At 42.7% G+C, this 23326-nt stretch overlaps 1 protein-coding gene across 1 annotated transcript in view; it reads right to left on the bottom strand.

Moving 5' to 3' along the window:
- Positions 1-13742: 13742 nt before the first annotated feature.
- MAN2A1 (mannosidase alpha class 2A member 1) overlaps positions 13743-23326 on the bottom strand; it is a 192152-nt gene continuing 182568 nt past the window's right edge. Inside the window, exons 20-22 of the mRNA XM_040421611.1 lie at positions 17891-18085; positions 17425-17529; positions 13743-14569 (exon numbers count right to left, since the gene is read on the bottom strand). Of these exons, the coding sequence (XP_040277545.1) occupies positions 14417-14569; positions 17425-17529; positions 17891-18085 (453 nt within the window). The 3' untranslated portion in view covers positions 13743-14416. The remainder of the gene's footprint in view (positions 14570-17424; positions 17530-17890; positions 18086-23326) is intronic.

The following is a 23326-nucleotide window of genomic DNA, read 5'->3' as shown; positions in this document are numbered from 1 at the left end:
ATAGCCCTCCCCTATCCTTGATGGTTTAAGCTCTACGTGTTTCTATGCATTGAATATGCATTTCATCAGGAGCGAATGCACCATGGGTAGTACAGGCCACCACCTCTCAGTTGTATATTTAACCGAGGCTGAAAGCGTATACTATCAATGATATAGCCCAAAACCTCTGACGTGGATGTATGACAGAGGCCGTGAACATAATCTCCACAGGCGGTGCAGCCCAAAACCTCTAGGTTGTATATTTAACCGAGGCTGTGGGCGTCCACCACCAGTGATGTGGCCAGAGGCTAAGAACAGTAGGCAGCAGTAGAGTGATCTCACTAGCACCAACTTTCTCTAGTGTGAGGAATGATGTGATCACTTGTGATATACTGTCCTGCCTAGGCTGACAACCTCTAGATTGAGGCGCAGCGTGCTGGTGTGCAGACTAGCCGGCGCTGTAATGGCCGTGAAGCGGCTCCTAGAACGCCGAGATTTACAGGGTAAACCCCGCCCTGCTAGACACACCCCCCGCCTGCCAGCCAATCCGTCCAGGAGGCTCGGTACAGGACACACCACTAGCAAAGCAGCAGGAGGGATTATATTAGTCTCAGGGGAAGCGCGATGCGCAGCATAATAACCAGGGAAATTCATAGCGGTTCAGTGTATATTGTCACCGCAGTTGCAAACCTAATAGTAAATATACAGTGGAGTGAAACCACAATCGAGGATCCTCATAAGGAGCGCTGACACTCAGCTGCACATGTAGGCAGAGGCTCATGTAAATCTACAAGGTATCCCTCTGATTAAAAGCATGAAAAGACACAGATCTGAAAGCAGATCGATATTCATTCATATAAAGGGGACATATGAAATGGCATCATTGAGGCCGGATGGTTTAATAGTTTTCAAGAAAAAAATCCATCTTGCCTCTTTCTGTAACAAAATGCGGTCACAATCACCGCCTCTGGATGACACCTTCACAGAATCAATCACCTGAAATTTAACCGATGATGCATTACCATTGTGAAATTCTGATACATGGCGTGCAATCGGGGTGTCTTTTAGATTCGTAATATCCAAGATATGTTCCCCAATGCGACGCCTGAGCTCTCTGATAGTTTTGCCAACATATTTGATGCCGCAAACACATGTCATAAAGGTAAATAACCCCAACCGACTTACAGTTGTAAAATGACCTGATAAAAAAGGTTCTCTCCAAAGTGCTGCTGGCAAAACTCTTGGACTTGTCTATAAATCCACAGAATTTGCACGATCCACAGGGAAATGTCCCTGTGAGCGAATTCCGCAACCAAGACTGTGGTTTGGGACCTAGATATAAACTGTGTGTCAACATATCTCGTAGGTTGTTGCTACGCCGGTAGGTGACTGAGGGTCTAGATGGAATCATACTACCAATGTCGGGATCCGATTTGAGTATATCCCAGTGTTCAACGAGTACTTGACGTACAGCCTCATGGGCACTATCATACGTGCCAATGATCCTGACAGTACTATCACTCGTTTCTCTCTTTTTAGGGGATAACAGAAGGTCCCTGTTTGTACTCAATGAATGTTGGTATGCCAGTTTCAGATATCGCGGAGAATACGCACGACATTGGAACCTATGCTGAAGATCCCTCGCAGCCACCTTAAAGTCTCCTAAGTCAGAACAATTCCTCCTCACCCTCAAGTATTGGCCTTTTGGGATCCCTCTTTTGAGGGCCAACGGGTGCCCACTCTCCCATTTCAACAGATTATTGGTAGCCGTAGGCTTCCTAAAAACATTGGTGCTGATGTGCCCATCAGCACCAAGTAAAATGGTGAGATCTAAGAAGGAAATGGCAGTGGAGTCAATCTCCGACGGAAAGAATAGCCCCAGTGTATTGATGTTCAGGGCTGCAACAAATTCCTGGAACAAATCTCTGCCATCCCCCCCCCCCCCCCCCTACCACAGGATCAGCACATCATCGATATATCTGATCCAGAGAGGGATGACAGAAGTAAAGAGCTCCATCTATCTCTTCACAAAACACCACCTCTCTCTCCCACCAGCCCAGGTAGAGGTTCGCAAAAGTCGGAGCACATGGACTGCCCATTGCGACCCCCCTGAGCTGATGGAAAATCCGACCATCAAACAGAAACACATTATGCTTAAGAATAAAACTAAGAAGTTCCATAACAAAAGTGTTGTGGTTCTTGCACTGTTCGCCTCTTTGTTGGAGGAACATGAGGACTGCTCCACAGCCCAACTCATGAGGAATTGAGCTGTAGAGCGCCTCCACATCCAGACTGGCCAACCAGGTGTTCCTATCACAATGGACCCGGTTTAAACGCCCTAATACCTCCATTGTGTCCCTAACATGTGAGGGCAGGCTGTTAACAAATGGGCATAAAACAGTGTCCACATAAGTGCTAATGTTGGCCGTCAGGCAGTTGGTCCCAGACACAATAGGCCTACCCTTCAAAGGCTCATAGCCCGTGTGGACTTTGGGCAGACAATAAAAGGCCGCTGTGACTGGGTGCGTGGGTAGATGAAACGCTAATTCAGTCTTGTCAATAAGCTTCTGTTTTAGAGCTCTATTCAAGATACAGGACAATTCCAACCTATAAGCTGGTGTGGGATCCGACGGGAGTTGTTCATATGTGGACTTATCCCTGAGCACTCTCATACACATACTACGGTATTGCTCGTGCCCCAGGATCACAATGTTCCCACCCTTGTCTGAAGATTTAATCACCAACTCCTTGTCCTGTTGGAGCATCCGGAGAGCCTCTCTCTCCTGTTCATTCAGGTTGTCTGTACTCAAACTTGTGAATCAATCTGAGCTTATTCGAAACCGACAAAAATGTGTCAATAGGGGTACAGTCACTAATAGGGGGCATTTTGGTAGATGGTAGTCTAAGATTTGTAAAGGGGCCATCCCCTGGGACCCGTTGTGCCTCGGCCAACAGATCAGCTAGGATTTGAACATCTGGCAGATCAGACAGCTCAATTCCCAATTCTTCGCATCTCCTCCGGTCATGGGTGACAAAAAACTTGCGTCACTTTAGTTTGCGCGCAAACAAATTGAGATCTTTCACCCATCCGAAACAGTCAAACCTTCGCATGGGGAAAAACGAAAGGCCCTTCTGTAGGACTTGAGTTTCCATGGTAGTGAGAATACGGGTGGATAGATTAATAATTTGTAGCTAGTCTTTCTTGGGAAATGCTGAGATGTTGGATAACAGTCGGGAAGATGTCATTGTTTGTTCCGTAGCAGGTATTGGGATACCAGAGGGGTATTGTCTAAAAAAAAAAACCCTTGCTACCATAACCTCTACCACCTCGTCCCTATCTGCCCTGACCCCTATTTTTACCACCATACGATCTTTTAGTTACTTGAGGCCCTGTTTGTTTCACACCAGCAGCCTCCGACTCGGGTTCACCCTCTGAAGATGAAACCTCTGTATCTAGTTCAAGGGCATCAGAGTGTTTGGTATTGTAATCAAAGATTTTACCCTCCTTGAAATCTCTGATGTCCCTATTGAACAAGGAATGTTTCTTTTCTTTGAGCTCGCCTGCCCACCCAAAATGTGGAGAAACTGACCTTTGTGAAGATGAATCAGGCATTGAACAGCCAGGATTTTCAAACACCAGTGCCTGATGCATCAGACTAGATCATCCATGGTGCTACACCTAAACCATGTCAAAAGAGACCTTTTTCTTCTGGCTACCTGCTTCAGCTACTATTCTGATGCTGCCACACCTGCTGCCAGGTGCTCCTACTGCCACCCACTATCTTCAGCTGGTACTGCTATTGCCCCCCCAGCCACCTTCCAACTGACACTGGGCCACTCTGATCTCCTCATGCTGCTGCCACCTCAACACTATGTCACTGGGCTACTCTGTGGTCTCATGCTGCTGCAACGTCAACACTGTCCCTGTGCCACTCTGTGGTCTCCTCATGCTGCTGCCACATCAACACTGTCACTCTGTCAGAAGGAAGGAAAAATGAGACTCACAACGGATCCTATGTAGCAGCTGTAAGGCCTGTATGACATGGTCCCTATTTTGCATCAGAATTGGTTTATGATTTGGTAGCCAAAAGCAGGAGTGGGTACTAAACACAGAAGACAGGCAAATATTCCATCCACGTGTCATCTCTGTTTTAGATACACTCCTGTTTTTTTTGGGCTTTAGCAGTACTGATGGATCATTGACCAAATGCTGACCGAGTGAAGGCGGATGCTCAACAGACAGGATCCGCATTTTGGGGGTTATTGTTCTGACAGATTAGAGGAAGGGCAAAAAAATCTGCGACTTCAATACAAACTTACTGCTGACACCCTATCCACTCTGTCAGGGGAGCTTTAATTGAATAAGCATTTAATAGAACAGGTTCTAACATCTATGTGGAATCATCTGGTGACTGTGTAAAAGGAGTGCCCTCTTTCATGCTATAGTAGGATTTTGTGTCTCTTCACGGTTCTTTATACCTCGCGCTAACATTGAACTGTAAGACTAATTTAAAACTCAAGTGTGAACTCAGAGGGGCAAAGGTTTAAAAGTAATATCAGGAAGTATTACTTTACTGAGAGTAGTGGATGCATGGAATAGCCTTCCTGCAGAAGTGGTAGCTGCAAATACAGTGAAGGAGTTTAAGCATGCATGGGATAGGCATAAGGCCATCCTTCATATAAGATAGTGCCAGGGGCTATTCATAGTATTCAGTATATTGGGCAGACTAGATGGGCCAAATGGTTCTTATCTGCCGACACATTCTGTTTCTATTTGTTTCGTTTTAGCCCCACAACTGCCCAAATAAGTGAAGTGTGCAGTGATTCTAAGAGCCACTCCTATAACCTGCGTGTCATACTGACTTACAGTATTGTTTCACTACCACAGCAGACTCCCTATGCGTGTTACTGCAAGGCACAGTGTTCTACACCACTATAAAGGCTCTCTGCAGCCTGGAAATAGTTGTTTTTTTATGTGATTTGCCATGAATAAATTCAGATCAATTCAAATCTTTTCGGAAAATTCGGGGAACCAACAACTGAATATTTGAAAAATTTGCTCATCTCTAATGGTGATGTAAAAGCAATTTTTTTTCCCTTCTGTATTTAAACATATAAAACCTATATATAGTGGCTATGAAAAGTCTACACACCCCTGTCAAAATGTCAGGTTTCTGTGCTGTAAAAAAAAATAAAAAAAAATAAGACAAAGATAAATAATTTCAGAACTTTTTCCACCTTTAATGTGATCTATAAACTGTACCACTCAATTGAAAAACAAACTAAAATCTTTTAGGTGAAGGGAAGAAAAACAAACAAAAAAAACTAAAATAATGTGGTTGCATAAGTGTGCACACCCTCTTATAACTGGGGATGTAGCTGTGTTCAGAATTAAGCATTCACATTCAAATGTTAAATAGGAGTCAGCATACACCTGCCATCATTTAAAGTGCCTCTGATTAACCCCAAATAAAAGTTCAGCTGCTCTAGTTGGTCTTTCCTGAAATTTTCTTAGTCACATGCCACAGCAAAAGCCATGGTCCACAGAGAGCGTCCAAAGCATCAGAGGGATCTCATTGTTAAAAGGCATCAGTCAGGAGAAGTGTACAAAAGAATTTCCAAGGCATTAGATATACCATGGAACACAGTGAAGACAGTCATCATCAAGTGGAGAAAATATGGCACAAGAGAGAGACATTACCAAGAACTGGACATCCCTCCAAAATTGATGAAAAGACGAGAAGAAAACTGGTCTGGGAGGCTACCAAGAGGCCTACAGCAACATTAAAGGAGCTACAGGAATATCTGGCAAGTACTGGCTGTGTGGTACATGTGACAACAATCTCCCGTATTCTTCATATGTCTGGGCTATGGGGTAGAGTGGCAAGACTAAAGCCTTTTCTTACGAAGAAAAACCTCCAAGCCAGGCTATATTTTACAAAAACACATCTGAAGTCTCCCAAAAGCATGTGGGAAAAGGTGTTATGCTCTGATGAAACCAAGGTTGAACTTTTTGACCATAATTCCAAAAGATATGTTTGGCGCAAAAACAACACTGCACATCACCAAAAGAACACCATACCCACAGCGAAACATGGTGGTGGCAGCATCATGCTTTGGGGTGGTTTTTCTTCAGCTGGAACTGGGGCCTTAGTTAAGCTAGAGGGAATTCTGATCAGTTCCAAATACCAGTCAATATTGGCACAAAACCTTCAGGCTTCTGCTAGAAAGCTGAACATGAAGAGGAACTTCATCTTTCAGCATGACAACGACCCAAAGTATACATCCAAATCAACCGAGGAATGGCTTCACTAGAAGAAGATTCAAGTTTTGGAATGGCCCAGCCAGACCCCAGACCTGAATCCGATTGAAAATCTGTGGGGTGATCTGAATGTGCCATGCTGATAGACTCATACCCAAAAAGACTGAGTGCTGTAATACAATTAAAAGGTGCTTCAACAAAGTATTAGTTTAGGGGTGTGCACACTTATGCAACCATTTTATTTTTATATTTTTTCTTCCCTCTACCTTATAGATTTTAGTTTGTTTTTCAATTGAGTTGTACAGTTTATAGGTCACATTAAAAGGTGGAAAAAGTTCTGAAATAATTTATCTTTGTCTCATTTTTTTGAGGTGTGTGTAGTCTTTTTATATCCACTATATATGGGGTATCCTTGTAAACATACTGATGCAGAAAATGAAGGGTACAGGTCAGTTTTGCCACAAAGGGAACGCCGAAAAGGACAAAACCCATAAAACTGTGGAGGAATTAGAGTTGTTGCGATACCAAATTTTTGATTCGGTTTCAATACCATAAAAAAAGTATTGCGATACTCGATACCATGCAAAAAAATAAACCAAAAAAAGCCACGTGCATTCCGCATTTAAAAAAATTGCGAATCGCGCAGTTTTTTTTTTTTTTCCTGTTCCGCCGTTCACCACATAGATTTTTTAAAATATTTTAATAGTTCGGACTTTTCTGATGTGGCGATATGTTTATTTATTGTTTATACATTTTATATGTGAAATTGGGAAAGGGGGTGATTCATACTTAATATTTTGGTGGTTTAAAAAAATTTATTTTTTTATTTTTACACTTTATTTAATAACTATTCCCTCCTTAGGGGCTAGAACCTGGGATTTTTTTCATTCCTTGTCCTATTCACCCTGATAGAGCTCTATCAGGGTGACTTGGACTTCACACTGTCCCTGCTGCTCTGTGCACACAGCATCAGGGATGTTACCATGGCAGCCAGGGCTTCAGTAATGTCCTGGCTGCCATGGTAACTCATCGGAGACCCAGGCTTACACTGCTGGGGCTCCGATCAGAAGCTGCGACTGTCACCAATAAGGAGGGGACCCTGTGGCCACTGCCACCAATGATTTTAATACTGGCGGGGTCGGGGGAGGGGGCACTGTGCCACCAATGATTTTAATGGGGTTGAAGGGGGGGAGGGCGCACTGCGCCACAAATGATGATTACCCCTTAATACAGGAGGCGGGTACTGGCAGATCAACGGCAGTTAACCCCTTAGGTGGCGCACCTGAGGGGTTAAATGCAGCTGATTGCAGCTCTCTGTCAGGGGCAGGGTGCCGGCAATGCGACTCTGCTGCCGGCACCTGCCTCCTGTATTATGTGTTAAAGTCTGGACCCATATAAAGTAGTCTTTAAGTATTAGGCTACACAGAGCGGCGCCCAGAGATGTCCCAGCACTTATTATTCCTGGGCGCCGCTCCGTTCGCCCGCAGTGCCCCATTACCGTCTCCTCTCCTGCTCCATATGCTAATTACTATCGGAGCAATAGGGAGGAGACCATCAGCTTTTCTAGTGGGCATTCCTTCTGTCTGGCTGTAGCGCTGTCCAATCGCAGAGCAGGGAGAAAGAACGCCCACTAGAGAAGCTGATGTCTCCTCCCCATTGCTCAGATAGTAATTGGCATATGGAGCAGGAGACAGTAATGGGGCACAGCGGGCGAACGGAGCGGCGCCCAGGAATAATAGTAAGTGCTGGGACATCTCTGGGCGCCGCTCTGTGTAGGAAAAGTCCCATCATTGGTGGCTCAGTGCGCCCGCCCCTCTCTCCATTCATTGGTGGTGGTGGCAGCGCTAGCACAGGGGGGAGGGAGAGACCTCTCCCCTGTGCTGCTGAGGGAACATGAGCGCGCTGACAGCAGCGCGCTCATGCTCGCGCAGCCCAGTTTCGAAAAAATTGAATTACGATACCGGGACAAAAGTATTGATTGGGTATCGAAATTTTGATACCCGCAAAAACCCTAGGAGGAATTGCGTTTTTTTTTCCAATTCCACCAAATTTGACACTTTTTTCCCTGCTTCCAAATACATTGTCTGCCACATTAAATGGCATTAGAAAATACAACTTGTCTCACAAAAAAAAAAAGCCCTCATATGGATATGTGAATAAAAAAATAAATATATATGGCTCCAGGAAAACAGGGAAGAAACATGAAAATGAAAAAACCTCTGGTATCTTAAGGGTTAAAAAGGCTCTCACTATTCCTGACAGAATACATTTAATGGGAACTGCAGTTAAGCTGTATTGTCTGCCTGCTACAGGTATTCTAAAGTGACAGATTGAAAATATTGATTTATTACAAAACTAGTCATTATTTTGGCACCAGATGATATGACGTGGCAAAAATAGCCTAAAACTCAATTTTCCATCCAATTGTTCCATTGTAGCAAAACACGAGTAATATTAGGAACAACTTTAAAGGGATTCTGACACCTGGAGTTTGCCTATAGAGCTGCCGACATGCGCTGCTAGATCGCCGCTAGCACATTCGTAATATACATTCCCCATAGCTGTGAGTGCTTTTATTTAGGCAATTTTTATTTTTGATATATATGTAAATGAGGCCAATAAGGAACCCAAGGGGCTGTTACTAATGTTTCTGGAGCCCAGCCACGCCCACTGTGGAGGAGCCCAGCACCGCCCCGCATCCTCCGAATCTCCTCCTTGCTCTCGGACGTCACAAAGTTAGAGCGCCGTAATCTCGCATCTAGCACATGCGCAGTTCGTTCCGAGGCTGATGCCAGCACAGGGAAGGAACACTATGCCGGCACTGACATACGCGTGCATGCGCGAGATTACTGCGCTCTAACTTGGTGACCTTGGGGAGCAAGGAGGAGGATGTGGCAGTGCTGGGCTCCTTCACCGTGGGCGTTGCTGGGCTCCAGAAACGTTAGTAACAGCCCCTTGGGCTCCTTACTTGTCTAATTTACATATATATATAAAAATAGTTTTTTAGCCTAAATGTAAACACTCACAGCTATGGGGAATGTATATTGCGGACGTGCTAGCGGCGATCTAGCAGCTCTATAGGCAAAATCCAGGTGACAGAATCCCTTTAAAAGTATTTTAAGAGGGCTGTGGAAGACCCACATTCAGACAGGTAACAAACCAAAATGTTATGTTTTTCCGGTTTTTGATCAGATATGAAGAACATCTGATATTCCCGAAAGTTCACAAATCTTATCTCACAGCAAATTATCTAATCTGCCTGTGGAATCTACAATGAGTAGTTATCTTCCTTCAGTTAAGATATTGCTTGATATTTCTAAGAGGGACAAGAAAGGTGTTACATTGCTGGCAAGAGAGAACACAATAAATAAGAACACAGGCCTTTATTGAAGATCGTTTTATTATTTTACATCTCCCAATTTAAATGTAAAAATCATTAGATAAAATATCAAAAGTTTTTAATCAATCAAATTTCAAGAAACAAAGACAGAAAATATACAATCAGACAATACAGCATGAGATGAAATTATATTGAGTCTTAAGAAAACAGAACATTCTTAATACTTTAAAATTTGTGGGAGTCAAAATGGCAGATGGATACAGAATTATTTTCATAGTAATAAGAAAACAGAAGATTAATCATATTTTAGTCAGTCATTCACCCATTATATTTTCAATACACTATAGATTCGCAATGATATTGAGAACACCGTTTCCTGTTCAATGAACCCATTAATATTTAGTATATGCTCTATACAAATAACTTTGGAAGATACAAGTTGCAAACTCTACTGCCTTGATGGTAAAGTGTAACACTGCTTTGCTCAGACACCATTTTATGCAACCAAATAGTGGTGGAAATAGCCATTTTATGGGCCAATCAACGCTAAATTATAGATTATATTTAAGTATCTATGAATACTGATGCATCCCACTATACAGCTCGGTGTGTGACAGCTTTACTTGAAGCTTACAGAAAGCTAAAAACAGATCTCAAACTTGTACACAGGTGAAATTGAACCAACCTGAAATACCAACAAACGTACTATTGGAGAAATCTGATGCTGATAATTATATCTGAGAACTTCATGCTGAATGCAAATCAGACTTGAAAAGCAGTTCAAACATCACCAACATCTATAAACCTGAACGTGTTTTATCTTAATATGAGAAAAATACAAATAAAAAAACTTGGAGCTGAAAATATTTGCTTTTAGCACGCCCGATGATATACTGGGTACCGGGAGGAATATTATATTTTCCTATAACACATTAACTCATACTACAACTATTCAATGGCGTTTGAGGCATTTATGGCGTAGGGATGATTGCTACAGCAATAAACTAATTATTAAAAAAGCAAAAAATAAAAATATATAAAAAATAAAAAAATACAAATAGGCATGAAATGCTTTCCAGTATTTTAAAAATCCAAACAGGGAGTCTAACAGGTCTTATTAATCCACCACATGATTCGCCAATCTACACTCCTTCTATTAGGTCATACTACATTCAGGAGTAAACAGTTTGGACCACTGGAGAAATGTTAAAAAGCATTAGGAATAGTACAATACTGGGTTAACTAAAAATATTGCAGGCAATTCTAACGAACAAAGCAAATCCTAAACACTGAGCGAAATCTAATTCTGCCACTGTTATGCAGGATGAGAGCGTGTTAGGATAAGAGACTTCACTTCTGTCAAGTGAAACAGGTCTTAAAACATTTGGTGACAACTCCATGACTCACCTGGAAAAGAGGAAAGTGCATACTGGAACACAACAGCATGTAATAGATTTTGCTTGGCATTATAAATTTCAATATATCAGCATGCCACAATTTTTGTATCCAAAGCAGAAAAGAATATTAAAAACAAATGCTATAAAAAAAAAAAAGAAAAAAAGGAGACTCTTCGATCCCGTGATGATTCAGTACTAATTTTCCAGTGGCCCCTGGTCTTTTTTAATTGGTCAGCCAACCAATGGCCTTGTTTATCACACAACACACAACTGGCATCACTCAGCGATGGGAGCCATGATACCAGTAGTACTGCCTATGAACCATGATGCCACTGATTAGGTAAAGGGGTCATATGGTGGCTGCTTGTAAACAAAAGACCAGAGGGACTGCTGGTATGTTTGTATTGGATTGGCATGGGATCGGAGAAGTATTTTTTTTTATAGCATTTGGGGCTTTTTTAAAGTTTTTTCATAATTTTTTTTTTTTTTTAAAGAAACTCATAACCCTTTGAATTCCATAAGCCTGCTCTAGAGGTCATGTCAAAACATTTTGCAAGATTAGTAAGTGAAATGCAGGAGAATGTAAAATGTCCTTGGCTTAACAATCGTTAGCTGTGAGTCGTAACAAAATGAGATTAGTAAGTGTGTAAGGTATTTCTACATTCAGCAAACCACAGGGTTCATGGTAACATGGGCACACATTCAGTCTACAAAAAGACTTTTCAGAGCACTGCTGGCAGCTGTGGATTATGTCAAACAAGAATCGTACATCATTAAGTTCAAATAGAAACTAATCCCTCAAAAACAATGCAACCATCAATAAAAAAGTTAAGTGTAAAAAATAAGGCACTTTTTGCTTCAATATGTTCATTCAGGAAGAATACATATGGATTCTGTGATCATCTAAATCACCTCCATGTTGAAAAGCAATGGAATAATTGCACATAACCCAAAACTGACATGTATACATAAAAACTGGAAAAACAAAACAAAAAAACAGATAGTTAGCCAGATGAGTTTGCAAACTCAACAGGATGTAAAGGAAAATGGTGTACATCGGATGTTTCATGTCATCTGCACGTAAAAGTAGATAATCAAAATATTATACAGAACATATTGGTGATGATTCTCAAATTGTGTAAGTACTTGGCCTGCAGACCTATCTGACACTCGTGGCATATCCTAGCAATTTGCCTCCAATGTGCAATATGCATCAACCCCTTTAAGTTCCATAGGGCGGTCACAATCAATGACAAACTTTTCTGTATGCACATTGAAGGGAATAGTCAATCTCATACAGTGGTGCCATATTGTAAGGAAATGTCCCCAATGTGTGATAGGTGCGGTTCCTACCTCTGGGACCTGCACCTCTCTCTAAACTGGAGCCCACAAAGAGAAGAAGGGTGGAACACATGTGCATGGTTGCCCTCCATTCATTTCTAGGGGACTGCCATAAGTAGCCGAGTGGCAGACTCTGCTATTTTAAGAAATCACATAGGAACGAATGGGAAGTGCGGCCAGGGCTCCATTCACTTCTATGGGACTGACGGAAATAGCCGAGTGCGATAGCAGTCCCAAAGAAATGAATGGAGGGCAGCCGTGCCCGCACATTCTGCTCTCCTCTTTGCGGGCTCCATTTTAGAAATAGGTGCTGGTCTCAGGTGCGATATGCCCCCAATGTATGAGATGACACAACCCCCTTTAATATAAAGAAATCCCAGCTGGCGCTTGAAGTCTTCTATTATGTACTCTTTATTATGTCACATCAATATCTCAAAACAATGGACGCTTTTCGGCTAATCCAGCCTTTATCAAATAAAGGCTGGATTAGCCGAAACAAGTCCATTGTTTTGAGTTATTGAAGACCACAAGCGCCATCTGGGATTTCTTTATATTACGTTTTGGGATTTTGTTCCTTCCTGTGCCGGCGTGCAAAAAGGATCGAGTGCCGACAATGGATCGTGAAGGTTAAATTCACACGTAGCAATAAGGGTTTTCACCCAAATTTGTGTCTGGGAAATCTACAGTGGCAGCGAAGCAGATGGGATTTTAACAAATCTCAACCACAAGCTGAGAAAAATAGACATGGAAAATAACCTGCAGTGCAGATTTTAAATCCAAAGCATGTCAGTTTTTTCTGCAGATTTTAGACTTTGTGATGCATAGGGTGAACTCCTCAGCAAATCTGTGACAAATCACATGTAAAACCTGCAGATTTTGCAGGGATTTTCATAGCAAATTCCTCAAGGAATCTGTCAATAGATTTTTATTTTTTTCTGTTAAATCTACTCCACACATGTCCATAGCTTGGTTGGATTTTACCTGCTCTTTATTCCCTCAGGAGTTAAGTGGCATTTAGTTTTTTCAGCCACTTAATCTGTGGAAACTCAAAAAATTATTTATACTCAATAAACATGTACAGGTTTAAGGAGACAGGGCAGAAGTTACTGACTAATTGTCTATATACAACATAGCAGCAGCTATAACAAATGCAGGTAAAAAATAAAAAAATAAAAATAAAAAAGACTACAAAGAAAACAATCAAAGAAATAAAAAACAAAACCAAGCTTCTTTTACCTTTCTAACAGAGAATATACAGGTTTCAGTATTAAATTACTTTGATGAACAGCTTCCTTTAAATCTGGTATATATATATATATATATATATATATATATATATATATATATAAAAATCAGAGAGAGATTATATATATATATATTTATTTATTATCTGTGTGTGTATATATATATATATATATATATATATATACACATACATACACTTGAGGCTTAATTGGAGTTATCATAAAGGTGGCTTCACCCGCAGCATATTTTGTGGCAGAAAATTCCACGACTGAAAATCAGTGTTCATTTGAATAGGGCAGCAAGCACATGGATTTCTGCAAGCCCCAATAAGGTGAATGGAACAGATTTTCATTCACAGAATTTTCTGCCACAAAATCTGAAGCATGTGAAGGCACCCTAAAGAAATGCAGAAATGAGCGGTAAGTCCTGCCAACCAATTGAGGCAGACTAATCAATAAAAGACTACCTTGGCTGCTACAGGTTCCAGATCACTTCCACGTTCCATGCTAAATAAGCCCCTTCACACATCAATCGTCATCAGTATTTGGCACCAGCTACAAATCAAGTGCTTAATAAGGAACACATTTTGTAAAGCATTTTCCTTCAGTTGCACTAGTGGATTCATAAATTGGACAAGCAAGCAAATTATTAATCCATTAAACCTGAGAATACAGAGATAATGCTTCACTCAAATTCTACTCTATGGAAGATGAAGGAGCATGGCTTCCATTGGAGGTGTTTTCAATAGAGAAGGCTGAAAGATATCCTCACAGTGTCCAGAAGTTGGTGTAACAATGTGCTTCTTTATTGCATGTGAAACACAGGAAACGTGGTTGTCACATGGAGCAACGTTCACCTCAGTTTTATTCGGAATGTGTTAATGTCCATGGGGCTCATGTTGATTGTACTTAAGTTCTGAGCGTTTGAAGGGGAGTACATTAAGGATAATGTGGATGATTTTAGGCTCTCAACTTTGAATCCGCCAAAAAGTTCATGAACCTGCATCTATAAAACACAAAAAAAGGCATTTGACATTTTGCATAGCTCTTATGGGTACAGTTTCTCCTTGAGGAGACACCACCTGCAGTTGCAAGTATTACAGGCAAAGCTCACTGGGAAAAGATACACAAACGAGTTCTCCACCAGCAGGGAGAAAACTCCCTCTATCTCTGAGTTTTCTTCCTTCTGAGAAAGGGTTAATTTGCTTACCTTTTGCATGTAATTGCCCACATGTAGATTAAACTTTTCAATTTACCCTTAATCATATTGGTAGGTTGACCATTTCTTTGCACATTACCAACACTAAAAGTGGTTAAAGAAAAATGGACATTTCCATAGGGGGATGTCCAGGCCCTGAGACAAACACCCCTGACGGAATAAAAGCAGCTTTTTAAAGAAGGATGCATCTGGTTTTAATAATTAAATACCAGGGTGTCCTATAAAAGAAGTTTCATTTGTGGTGAATACACATATCTTAACAAATGGCAAAGACCCACAGGTAACGCAACTATTCTGTAAAGTGTTGCTCCCCATGACCAAGAACCTTTAACTGAGGAACCTACTTCTCAACATGATCTGGGGAAAATAGTGGATAGCTACACATCTCAAAAACATGTGGAAACATATGGCCTGACAAAGTCCTGTTGAGGTCTAAGGTTAGGTCTACACGACGACATTTGTCGCGCGACAATAAGTCGCACGACAATAAGTCGCACGACAGATAGGGAGCAACATTTTCCAGGTCTACACAAGGCCAGGTCTACACGACGACATTTGTCGCGCAACATTTTGTTGCACTAATGTTGCGTGACAATTTTTATAATGGCAGTCTATGGTGTCGCACTGCAACATGCGACATGCTGCGATGCAACAGTCGCAGAAAAATCCATCTCAAATGGATTTTCGGCGACTGTTGCGTCGCAGTATGTCGCAGTGCGACACCATAGACTGCCATTATAAAAATTGTCGCGCAACATTAGTGCAACAAAATGTTGCGCGACAAATGTCGTCGTGTAGACCTGGCCTAACTCTTCTAATAAACTCTACTTTGACTAAAAGAGCAGGTTTCTGAGCAGTGGACACCCACAAGATGTCTAGATTCACCAACAAGGCTAATGGACAGAGGCTGTCCTAACAGGATGATCCCTTCATGGATGAGGCGTTTAAAGGACACCTGCAGACCTAAACCAAAAATGTTTCAAGTGTGCTTCACATTTGCTGTAAAGCATCTGGTCCCAAACTTCAAAACAGAGATGTACTCTTAAATTTTCTCTTTCCTTAAAAATGAATGCATTAATAATATGGTTAAGTGACCATTTTTTACACATCCACCCTGCATAGTAGAACCTGTGTTGGTTCTAAACAAACCATTGGCTCACCCTAGGGAGATCTCTTTATATCCATACTAATCAGCTGAATGTGATATTTAACCATTTATGATGACTACATCTATTTATAAAAATATATGCCACAATGTATAGTTAAAGGCGTTGTTCCAGGATCTAAACTGCAGCTTTATTACCAGGATCTCTTGGTGTCGCACCACCGGAACCCCCCCCAACACTGATCACAAGAATAGGGTTCTCCATTTCAAAGTATCTGGGATTGACAGAGTACGGTGCTCAGTTATCTCCATCACTTCCATAGACTTTGCGCCACCACCACTCTATTCAAATGAACAACAAGGGACCATTCCGTTTCCATGCTCGGTGGAGATTCCAGAGGTTGGACCCCCGGTAAAGGGACAGTAATCACCTATCCGGTGAATAGGTGATAACATTTTATTCTATTAACAGTTTACCACTAGGACAAAAGTAAAATTAAGTATCATTTATTACACAGTGATGAATGGTGCACTACTTCCATGACATCACTTACCGGTATTCTTTAAACACCTGAAAGGGTTCTGTCCATGAGCAGACAAATCATACAAGTCTCTGCACTCATGTAGCAGAAAATGATGGCACGGTGCAGAAATAAATTCTGTAGACATCAGTTTTACAAATGTTTTCCCACCTACAGAGTTTAAGTTATGTGTGGCATCTTACAAATTTCTTAAGGTGTTTTCTTTCGCGACTTTATATCAGAGTTATTTATGGTCGCTATTCCTGGCTGCAACAAAATGTTCCTAGACATAACCACATCTGAAGATGTTCTGTGCCGTGCCCCGGGGGAAGGTATATAAAGCCACTCAGATGACAGAACATTAAAAGCATAAGCCCAGTAAAACCATAGGATTTGGGTAAGGGTACTTTCACACTTTCGTTGCCGGAACTGCCTGCCGGATCCAGAAATCTGTATGCAAACGGGTAGCATTTGCTTCCGGATCCGTTTGACAAATGCATTGAAATACCGGATCAGTCTCTCCGGTGTCATCCGGAAAAGTGGATCCATTTCTAAAGGTCTGCGCATGCGTAGACCGGGAAACCGGATCCGGTTTTCCAGAACACTTGGTACCGAATCCGGCATTAATACATTTTTAATGGAAGTGTTCCGGAATTTTGGCCGGAGAAAATAGCATGCTGCGGTATTTTCTCCGGCCAAATACCGTAAGAGGGACTGAACTGAAAACATCCTGATGCATCCTGAGTGGATTGCTCTCCATTCAGAATGCATTAGGATTAAACTGAAGTATTTTTTTCCGGTATTGAGCCCCTGTGACGGAACTCAATACTGGAAAACTTTAACTCTAGTGTGAAAGTACCCTAATCTAGTTCATCTGGTTTTTCCATACTCAAATGCTGTGCGTAGCAGTGGCTGAAAGTGAATCAAACTTCCACAACAGCTGGAGTACTGACACATGCCAGCAATAAGCCTGACATAAAGGTGAAACACTCATTGTCATTTCTTTACTACTGTACCTTTCCCTGAGATGTAGAACAGTATAGCCCAACGTCTTTATTTGCAAACTTGCAGTCAAATCCTTTCCTGTGAAGAATGAGAGCCGCTTCTTCTGAAGGCCCCACCTTAAAGCAAAAAGTGAACAATAAATAACAGATTCTTGCAAGTGCTCTTTTTATATAGCCAAATGATCAAAATGCACTAGAGGAAAATATTGTTAAAAAAAAAAAAGTGACACCCATGAAAAAAAAAGAAAAAAGGCGACATGAAGCCAGGAACGTAATAGTTTCTATAAAGGTATGCGAATAGTATGCACCTACGGTATTGAACTGTTTCTCTTCATATACCCCCATGCATAGAGAGCTGCTAAAGTTATAATCTATGCCTTACCGAAGAAACTAGGAAAAGAGTTCTAGAATAGGAGTCTCCTACTAACGGTCAATACTTTCTGTGTGCAGAATCTCCAGTTTAGGTGAGGAAGCATACCTTTGCCTGAATTGTCCGCAAATTGACGAAGTGCACATCGCAGGGCAATGAAGACTGGAGCGGAGAGAAGGCATCTAGTAGCGGAGGAGCACCAATCTCCGCCTGAACGGCCATAGGGATTACCGGATGGTTTAAGAAAGAGGATGTGACATGGCTTAACAGTGATGGATAACTGACAGACTTCTTTTCTTCACCCTGTTGGAGCAAACAGAGAACATTTAATAAAGGGTATATTTCAAACAGCCTCCACTACAATTTTCTTTAGACATGGTCATACGATTTGCAGTCATTTGGTAAAAGCAGATATTCAGGTCTCAAAATCTGCACTAAGCTCTAGTGCAGACCTGGGCAAACTACGGCCCGCGGGCCGTATACGGCCCGGCGGACCTTTTAATCCGGCCCCCGGCATTTTTGTTGCCGCCGCCGGCCCTGTAACAGCACGGAGTCACTGTCCGGAGTGAGGAGGGGGCGGGGCCCGCGGCCGCTCTGCGCTCCGCTCTGCTGCCTGGCCTGCCTGTCTCTTTAACAGAGCAGACCAGTGGCTGCTGGAGCGTGATGCAGCTGCCGCACAGGCAGAAAGAGGAAGGAGGCGGAGCCCCAGCCAGCAGCCACAGCCAAAGCCAAGCAACTAACAGAACTTACAGGTATTTGGTGGGGGTGGGGGGGGCTCATATAGGACAGGGGGACAGTGTGTGCTTTCCTGCCTGTTACTACATCACCCCCCCCCCCCCCCGGGATTGTGGGGGTCATTAAGGGTTGGACTTGCTGCTGATGTTGAGTGTGCCAGTGTGTGTGTGTCCGTCCCTGTGTGTGTGTGTCTGTCCCTTTGTGTGTGTGTGTGTGTGTCTGTCCCTTTGTGTGTGTGTGTCTATCCCTGTGTGTGTGTGTTTGTCCCTTTGTGTGTGTGTGTGTGTGTCCATCCCTGTGTGTGTGTGTTTGTCCCTTTGTGTGTGTGTCCCCGTCCCTGTGTGTGTCCGTCCGTGTGTGTCTGTCCCTTTGTGTGTGTGTGAGTGTGTCTGTCCCTTTGTGTGTGTCCCAGTCCCTGTGTGTATGTCTCTCCCTGTGTGTATCACCTTGCCCACAGTGTTCCTATGTCTTGACGCAGCTGCTTCAGAACGTTCTGTGCGGGGAAGAAGATGGAAGAGGAGGCAGCGCCAGCATGGAGTCTGTGCGATAGACACAGGGAGGCACACTAAGGACGAAGGTAACACTTCCACATGATCTACACTAGTGTTATCTGTGGTTTTACATAGGACTGCAGGTAACACTACTACATTATTTAGCACTAGTGTTATCTGTGGTTTTACATAGGACTGCAGGTAACACTACCACAAGGTTAGCTCACACAGGGCGCCTGAACACCTAAGGCCGGCCCTGGCTGCGCACCCCAGCGCCAAGGGATGACGTCACTGATGTAATATGCCTCTTATATGTGGAGAGCGGTGATGTCACAGATGTAATATATTACTTATAAGTGATATATTACATCAGTGACATCACCACTCTCCACACATAAGTAATATATTACATCAGTGACATCACTGCTGTCCACATATACCGGTAAGTAATACATTACATCAGTGACATCACCGCTCATCACATATATGTGGAGAGCGGTGATGTCACTGATGTAATATATCGCCTATATGTGGACAGCGGTGATGTCACTGATGTAATATAACATTATATGTGGAGAGCGGTGATGTCACTGATGTAAAATATCACTTATATGTGGAGAGCGGTGATGTCACTGATGTAATATAACATTCTATGTGGAGAGTGTTCATGTCACTGATGCAATACAGCGCTCCAGATGGCGACCAAAATGGTCGCCAATGCGCCTTAAAATTTGCAGATGGCGACAAGACTTGTCATAGGCTACAGGCCTGAGGTCTATTTGGTAGTGAAATCCCAGCGCAGGCAGGCATGATGATGTCATCACGCCTGCCTGTGCCAGGACGCGGTGATTTTATGCAGTATTGAGTTTAGCCTTTTGGCCCGGCCCTCCAAAATATTTTCAGTTTCTCATGTGGCCCCATCGAAAAAATAATTGCCCACCCCTGCTCTAGTGCATGTTTCTTTTCAAAGCCTCCCTCTGCCTATGGGCACCTACGCTTTTAAATGCTGCACTTACTGACAACGTGAGCTGCCGTAGATTTGCCCTATAATTTATGCCAGTGCCTGGCTTTAATTTTAGCAAATATGTTAATAGAAGGCACTTACTAATGTATTGTGATTGTCAATATTGCCTCATTTGCTGGCTTGATGGATTTTTCCATCACATTATACACTGCTTGTATCCAGGGCTTATGACCACCCTGCAATGGCCAGTAGTGGCGGCCGTGCTTTCAAACTATAAGGCCTCATGCACACGACCGTGCCGTCTTTTGCGGTCCGCAGACATGCCTATTCTTGTCCGCAAAATGGACAAGAATAGGACATGCTATATTTTTTTTTTTGCGGCGCCTCGGAACGGAGCAACGGATGCGGACAGCACACGGAGTGCTATCGGCATTTTTTGCGGCCCCATTGAAGTGAATAGGTCCGCACTAGAGCCGCAAAAACTGCGGCTCGGATGCGGACCATAACTATGGTCGTGTGCATGAGGCCTAAGAAGAAGCTCCGGTATCCCTGGTGGCAGGATCGCGGGATTGAAATATCAAGCCAGCAAAGGATGAAATATGAACAAATCACAATACATCAGTAAGTGCCTTGTATTAACTTTCTCTACATAAAAAACGCCATTTGCTGAAGCAACAACCCCTTTAACTGCAAAGTAGTAAACTAGGTGTACAGGCTTAGGCTACTTTCACACTAGCGTTCGGGCTCCGCTTGTGAGCTCCGTTTGAAGGGTCTCACAAGCGGCCCCGAACGCATCCGTACTGCCCCAATGCATTCTGAGTGGATGTGGATCCGCTCAGAATGCATCAGTCTGGCAGCGTTCAGCCTCCGCTACGCTCAGCAGGCGGACACCGTTCGGGTGTCCACCTGGCCGTGCGGAGGCGAGCGGATCCGTCCAGACTTACAATGTAAGTCAATGGGGGCGGATCCGTTTGAAGATGACACCATATGGCTCAATCTTCAAACGGATCTGTCCCCCATTGACTTTCAATGTAAAGTCTGGACGGATCCGTCTGAAAAACTTTCACACTTAGAATTTTTTCTAAACTATAATGCAGATGGTTCCGTTCTGAACGGATCCAAACGTCTGCATTATAGGAGCGGATCCGTCTGTGCAGACACCAGACGGACCCGCTCTGAACGCAAGTGTGAAAGTTGCCAAAGATAAATTCCCCAATTGAATGTGCAAGAAAAGATGGAAATAGCAGCTCTGAAGTGAGCAGCATTGTGAATGCAGCTCCAAACTAGAATGTACTGTAGGCAGTCACTCACAATAAGTTATACAAAGTATTAACAAATGTACCAACTTTGTGAAGGACTTAAAAGGGGGTATTTGACAAAAAATATTCAACAGTTTTCAAAGCAGCACGTGGATCTGAATATTTTTTGTAATAGCATGTAATTAAAAATGTATTATATCTACTTCGTTATTCAATGAATTCGATATGTATAGCGCCTCCTGCTGTTTGCTCTTTTTCAAATTTCTCAGTCCTGTTCATGGAGACTGAAGCACATTCTTTCCACTGCCAGCAGCTTCAGCAGAAAGGACACACCCCTGGGAAGGACATACGTAGCAGAACTGGAGCAATGAATGGGGAGATCTCAGGATTCGTGTGAGGTAGAGGGCTGGTTCTAGCTTTGTTACAAAGAGGTTCTCATGTACTAATATGTATGATTTTCAATTTTTACATTAATGATGGGAAAACCACTAATGTAAAATGCAACTTACCAACATACCCTTTCTTGAAGTTCTGCACTTTTTTCAAAGGTAAAGTTATGCCCCATTGTTTGGTAAGCCTGGCCTCATTCACACAGCGTTTCAGTCCATAAGATGGCTGCAGATAGAGGGGCACGTGACTACCTTCGGCACACCAGCTGCTGTGAAACTACAACTACCAGCACGCAAACATGGTAGGCTGTTCTGATAACTCCTATAAAAGTGAACGGAGCATTCTGGGAGTTGTAGTTTCGGAACACCTGGGAGTGCCGCAGGTTGCTGATCCCTGGACTAGACACATTACTCAGCCACCTCCATTGCAATATACAGCACATTCAGCACCTGTGCATTCACTAGGCTTCAATAGAGGAGACTGAATAGGGTGGCCACTTGCTTCAGCCCAAAAAGCTGGACATTGGGGGCCATGCCCAATTCAGGTAGGCCAAGCCCCCAACTACACTAAACCATGCCCCTCTAATTGCCAGCAAAAGAAATTAATGACGTGCCTAGTTACGTTCTCCTCCATCTCACTAATGGCGGGCAGACCGGAGAAAACTTCAAGAAAGGATATATTAATAAATTGCACACATTTCTTAACGTTCGCTATAAGGTGGAAAACCTGTTTAACACAAAATTTATAAAGGTAAAATATTCTGAGCAAATGGTTTTACTTCAGCCAAATGAAAACTGAACGGGTTGAAAACCCCAGAAATAATTGCGGTAAGATTTATACGTTTCCATAATACTCTATTTTGAGGTGACTTGTGGTTATTAGAACCATATCACAATGACATTTGATTTTGTGTAAGCGGAATGTGAAAAATATAGAAAAGACAAGTAGAACAAATGCTCCACACCTAGCAGAAAGCTAACAAAAACTGTACAGCAAGACAGCCGACATGATGATTCCCGCCAGGCAAAGTAATTACAACTCGCGCTACGTGAAGCGCTTCAAAGGAACACCCCGTAACCTGAAATCCAAACGTGCGGCTCTCTCCCTTAAAGAGTAACTGCAGTTTCATTATTATTTTTTTTGCTAATGTGTAGGGACAGTGACAGGGAACATTTTTGTAATATACTTTATTTAGGGAAAACGTTTATTTGTGGAAGAAAACTGGGGCTGAAATGTCCCTTAGGCTACTTTCACACTGGCGTTTCTGGGTCCGCTTGTGAGATCCGTTTCAGGGCTCTCACTAGCGGCCCAAAACGGATCAGTTCAGCCCCAATGCATTCCGAATGGATAAGGATCCGTTCAGAATGCATCAGTTTGGCTGCATTTGGTCTCCGCTGCGTTTTTTTAGACGGTCACTAAAACGCAGATTGCAGCGTTTTTGGCGTCCGCCTGACGATGCGGAGCCAAACTGATCCGTCCTGACTTACAATGTAAGTCAATGGGGACGGATCAGTTTTTCACTGACAATATGGTGCAATTGAAAACGGATCCGTCCCCCATTGACTTTCAATGTTTTGACTTCGACTTTTTTTAAAATTAATAATGCAAACGGATCCGTTCTGAACGGATACAAGCGTTTGCATTATCGGTGCGAATCCGTCTGTGCAGACACAAGACAGATCCGCACCAAACGAGTGTGTGAAAG

Source organism: Bufo bufo, chromosome 2 (assembly GCF_905171765.1).
Source record: "Bufo bufo chromosome 2, aBufBuf1.1, whole genome shotgun sequence".
In the NCBI taxonomy this organism is placed as follows: Eukaryota; Metazoa; Chordata; class Amphibia; order Anura; family Bufonidae; genus Bufo; species Bufo bufo.
Note: the sequence above shows the minus strand (reverse complement) of the source record. Positions and strands in the feature narration are given on the sequence as shown.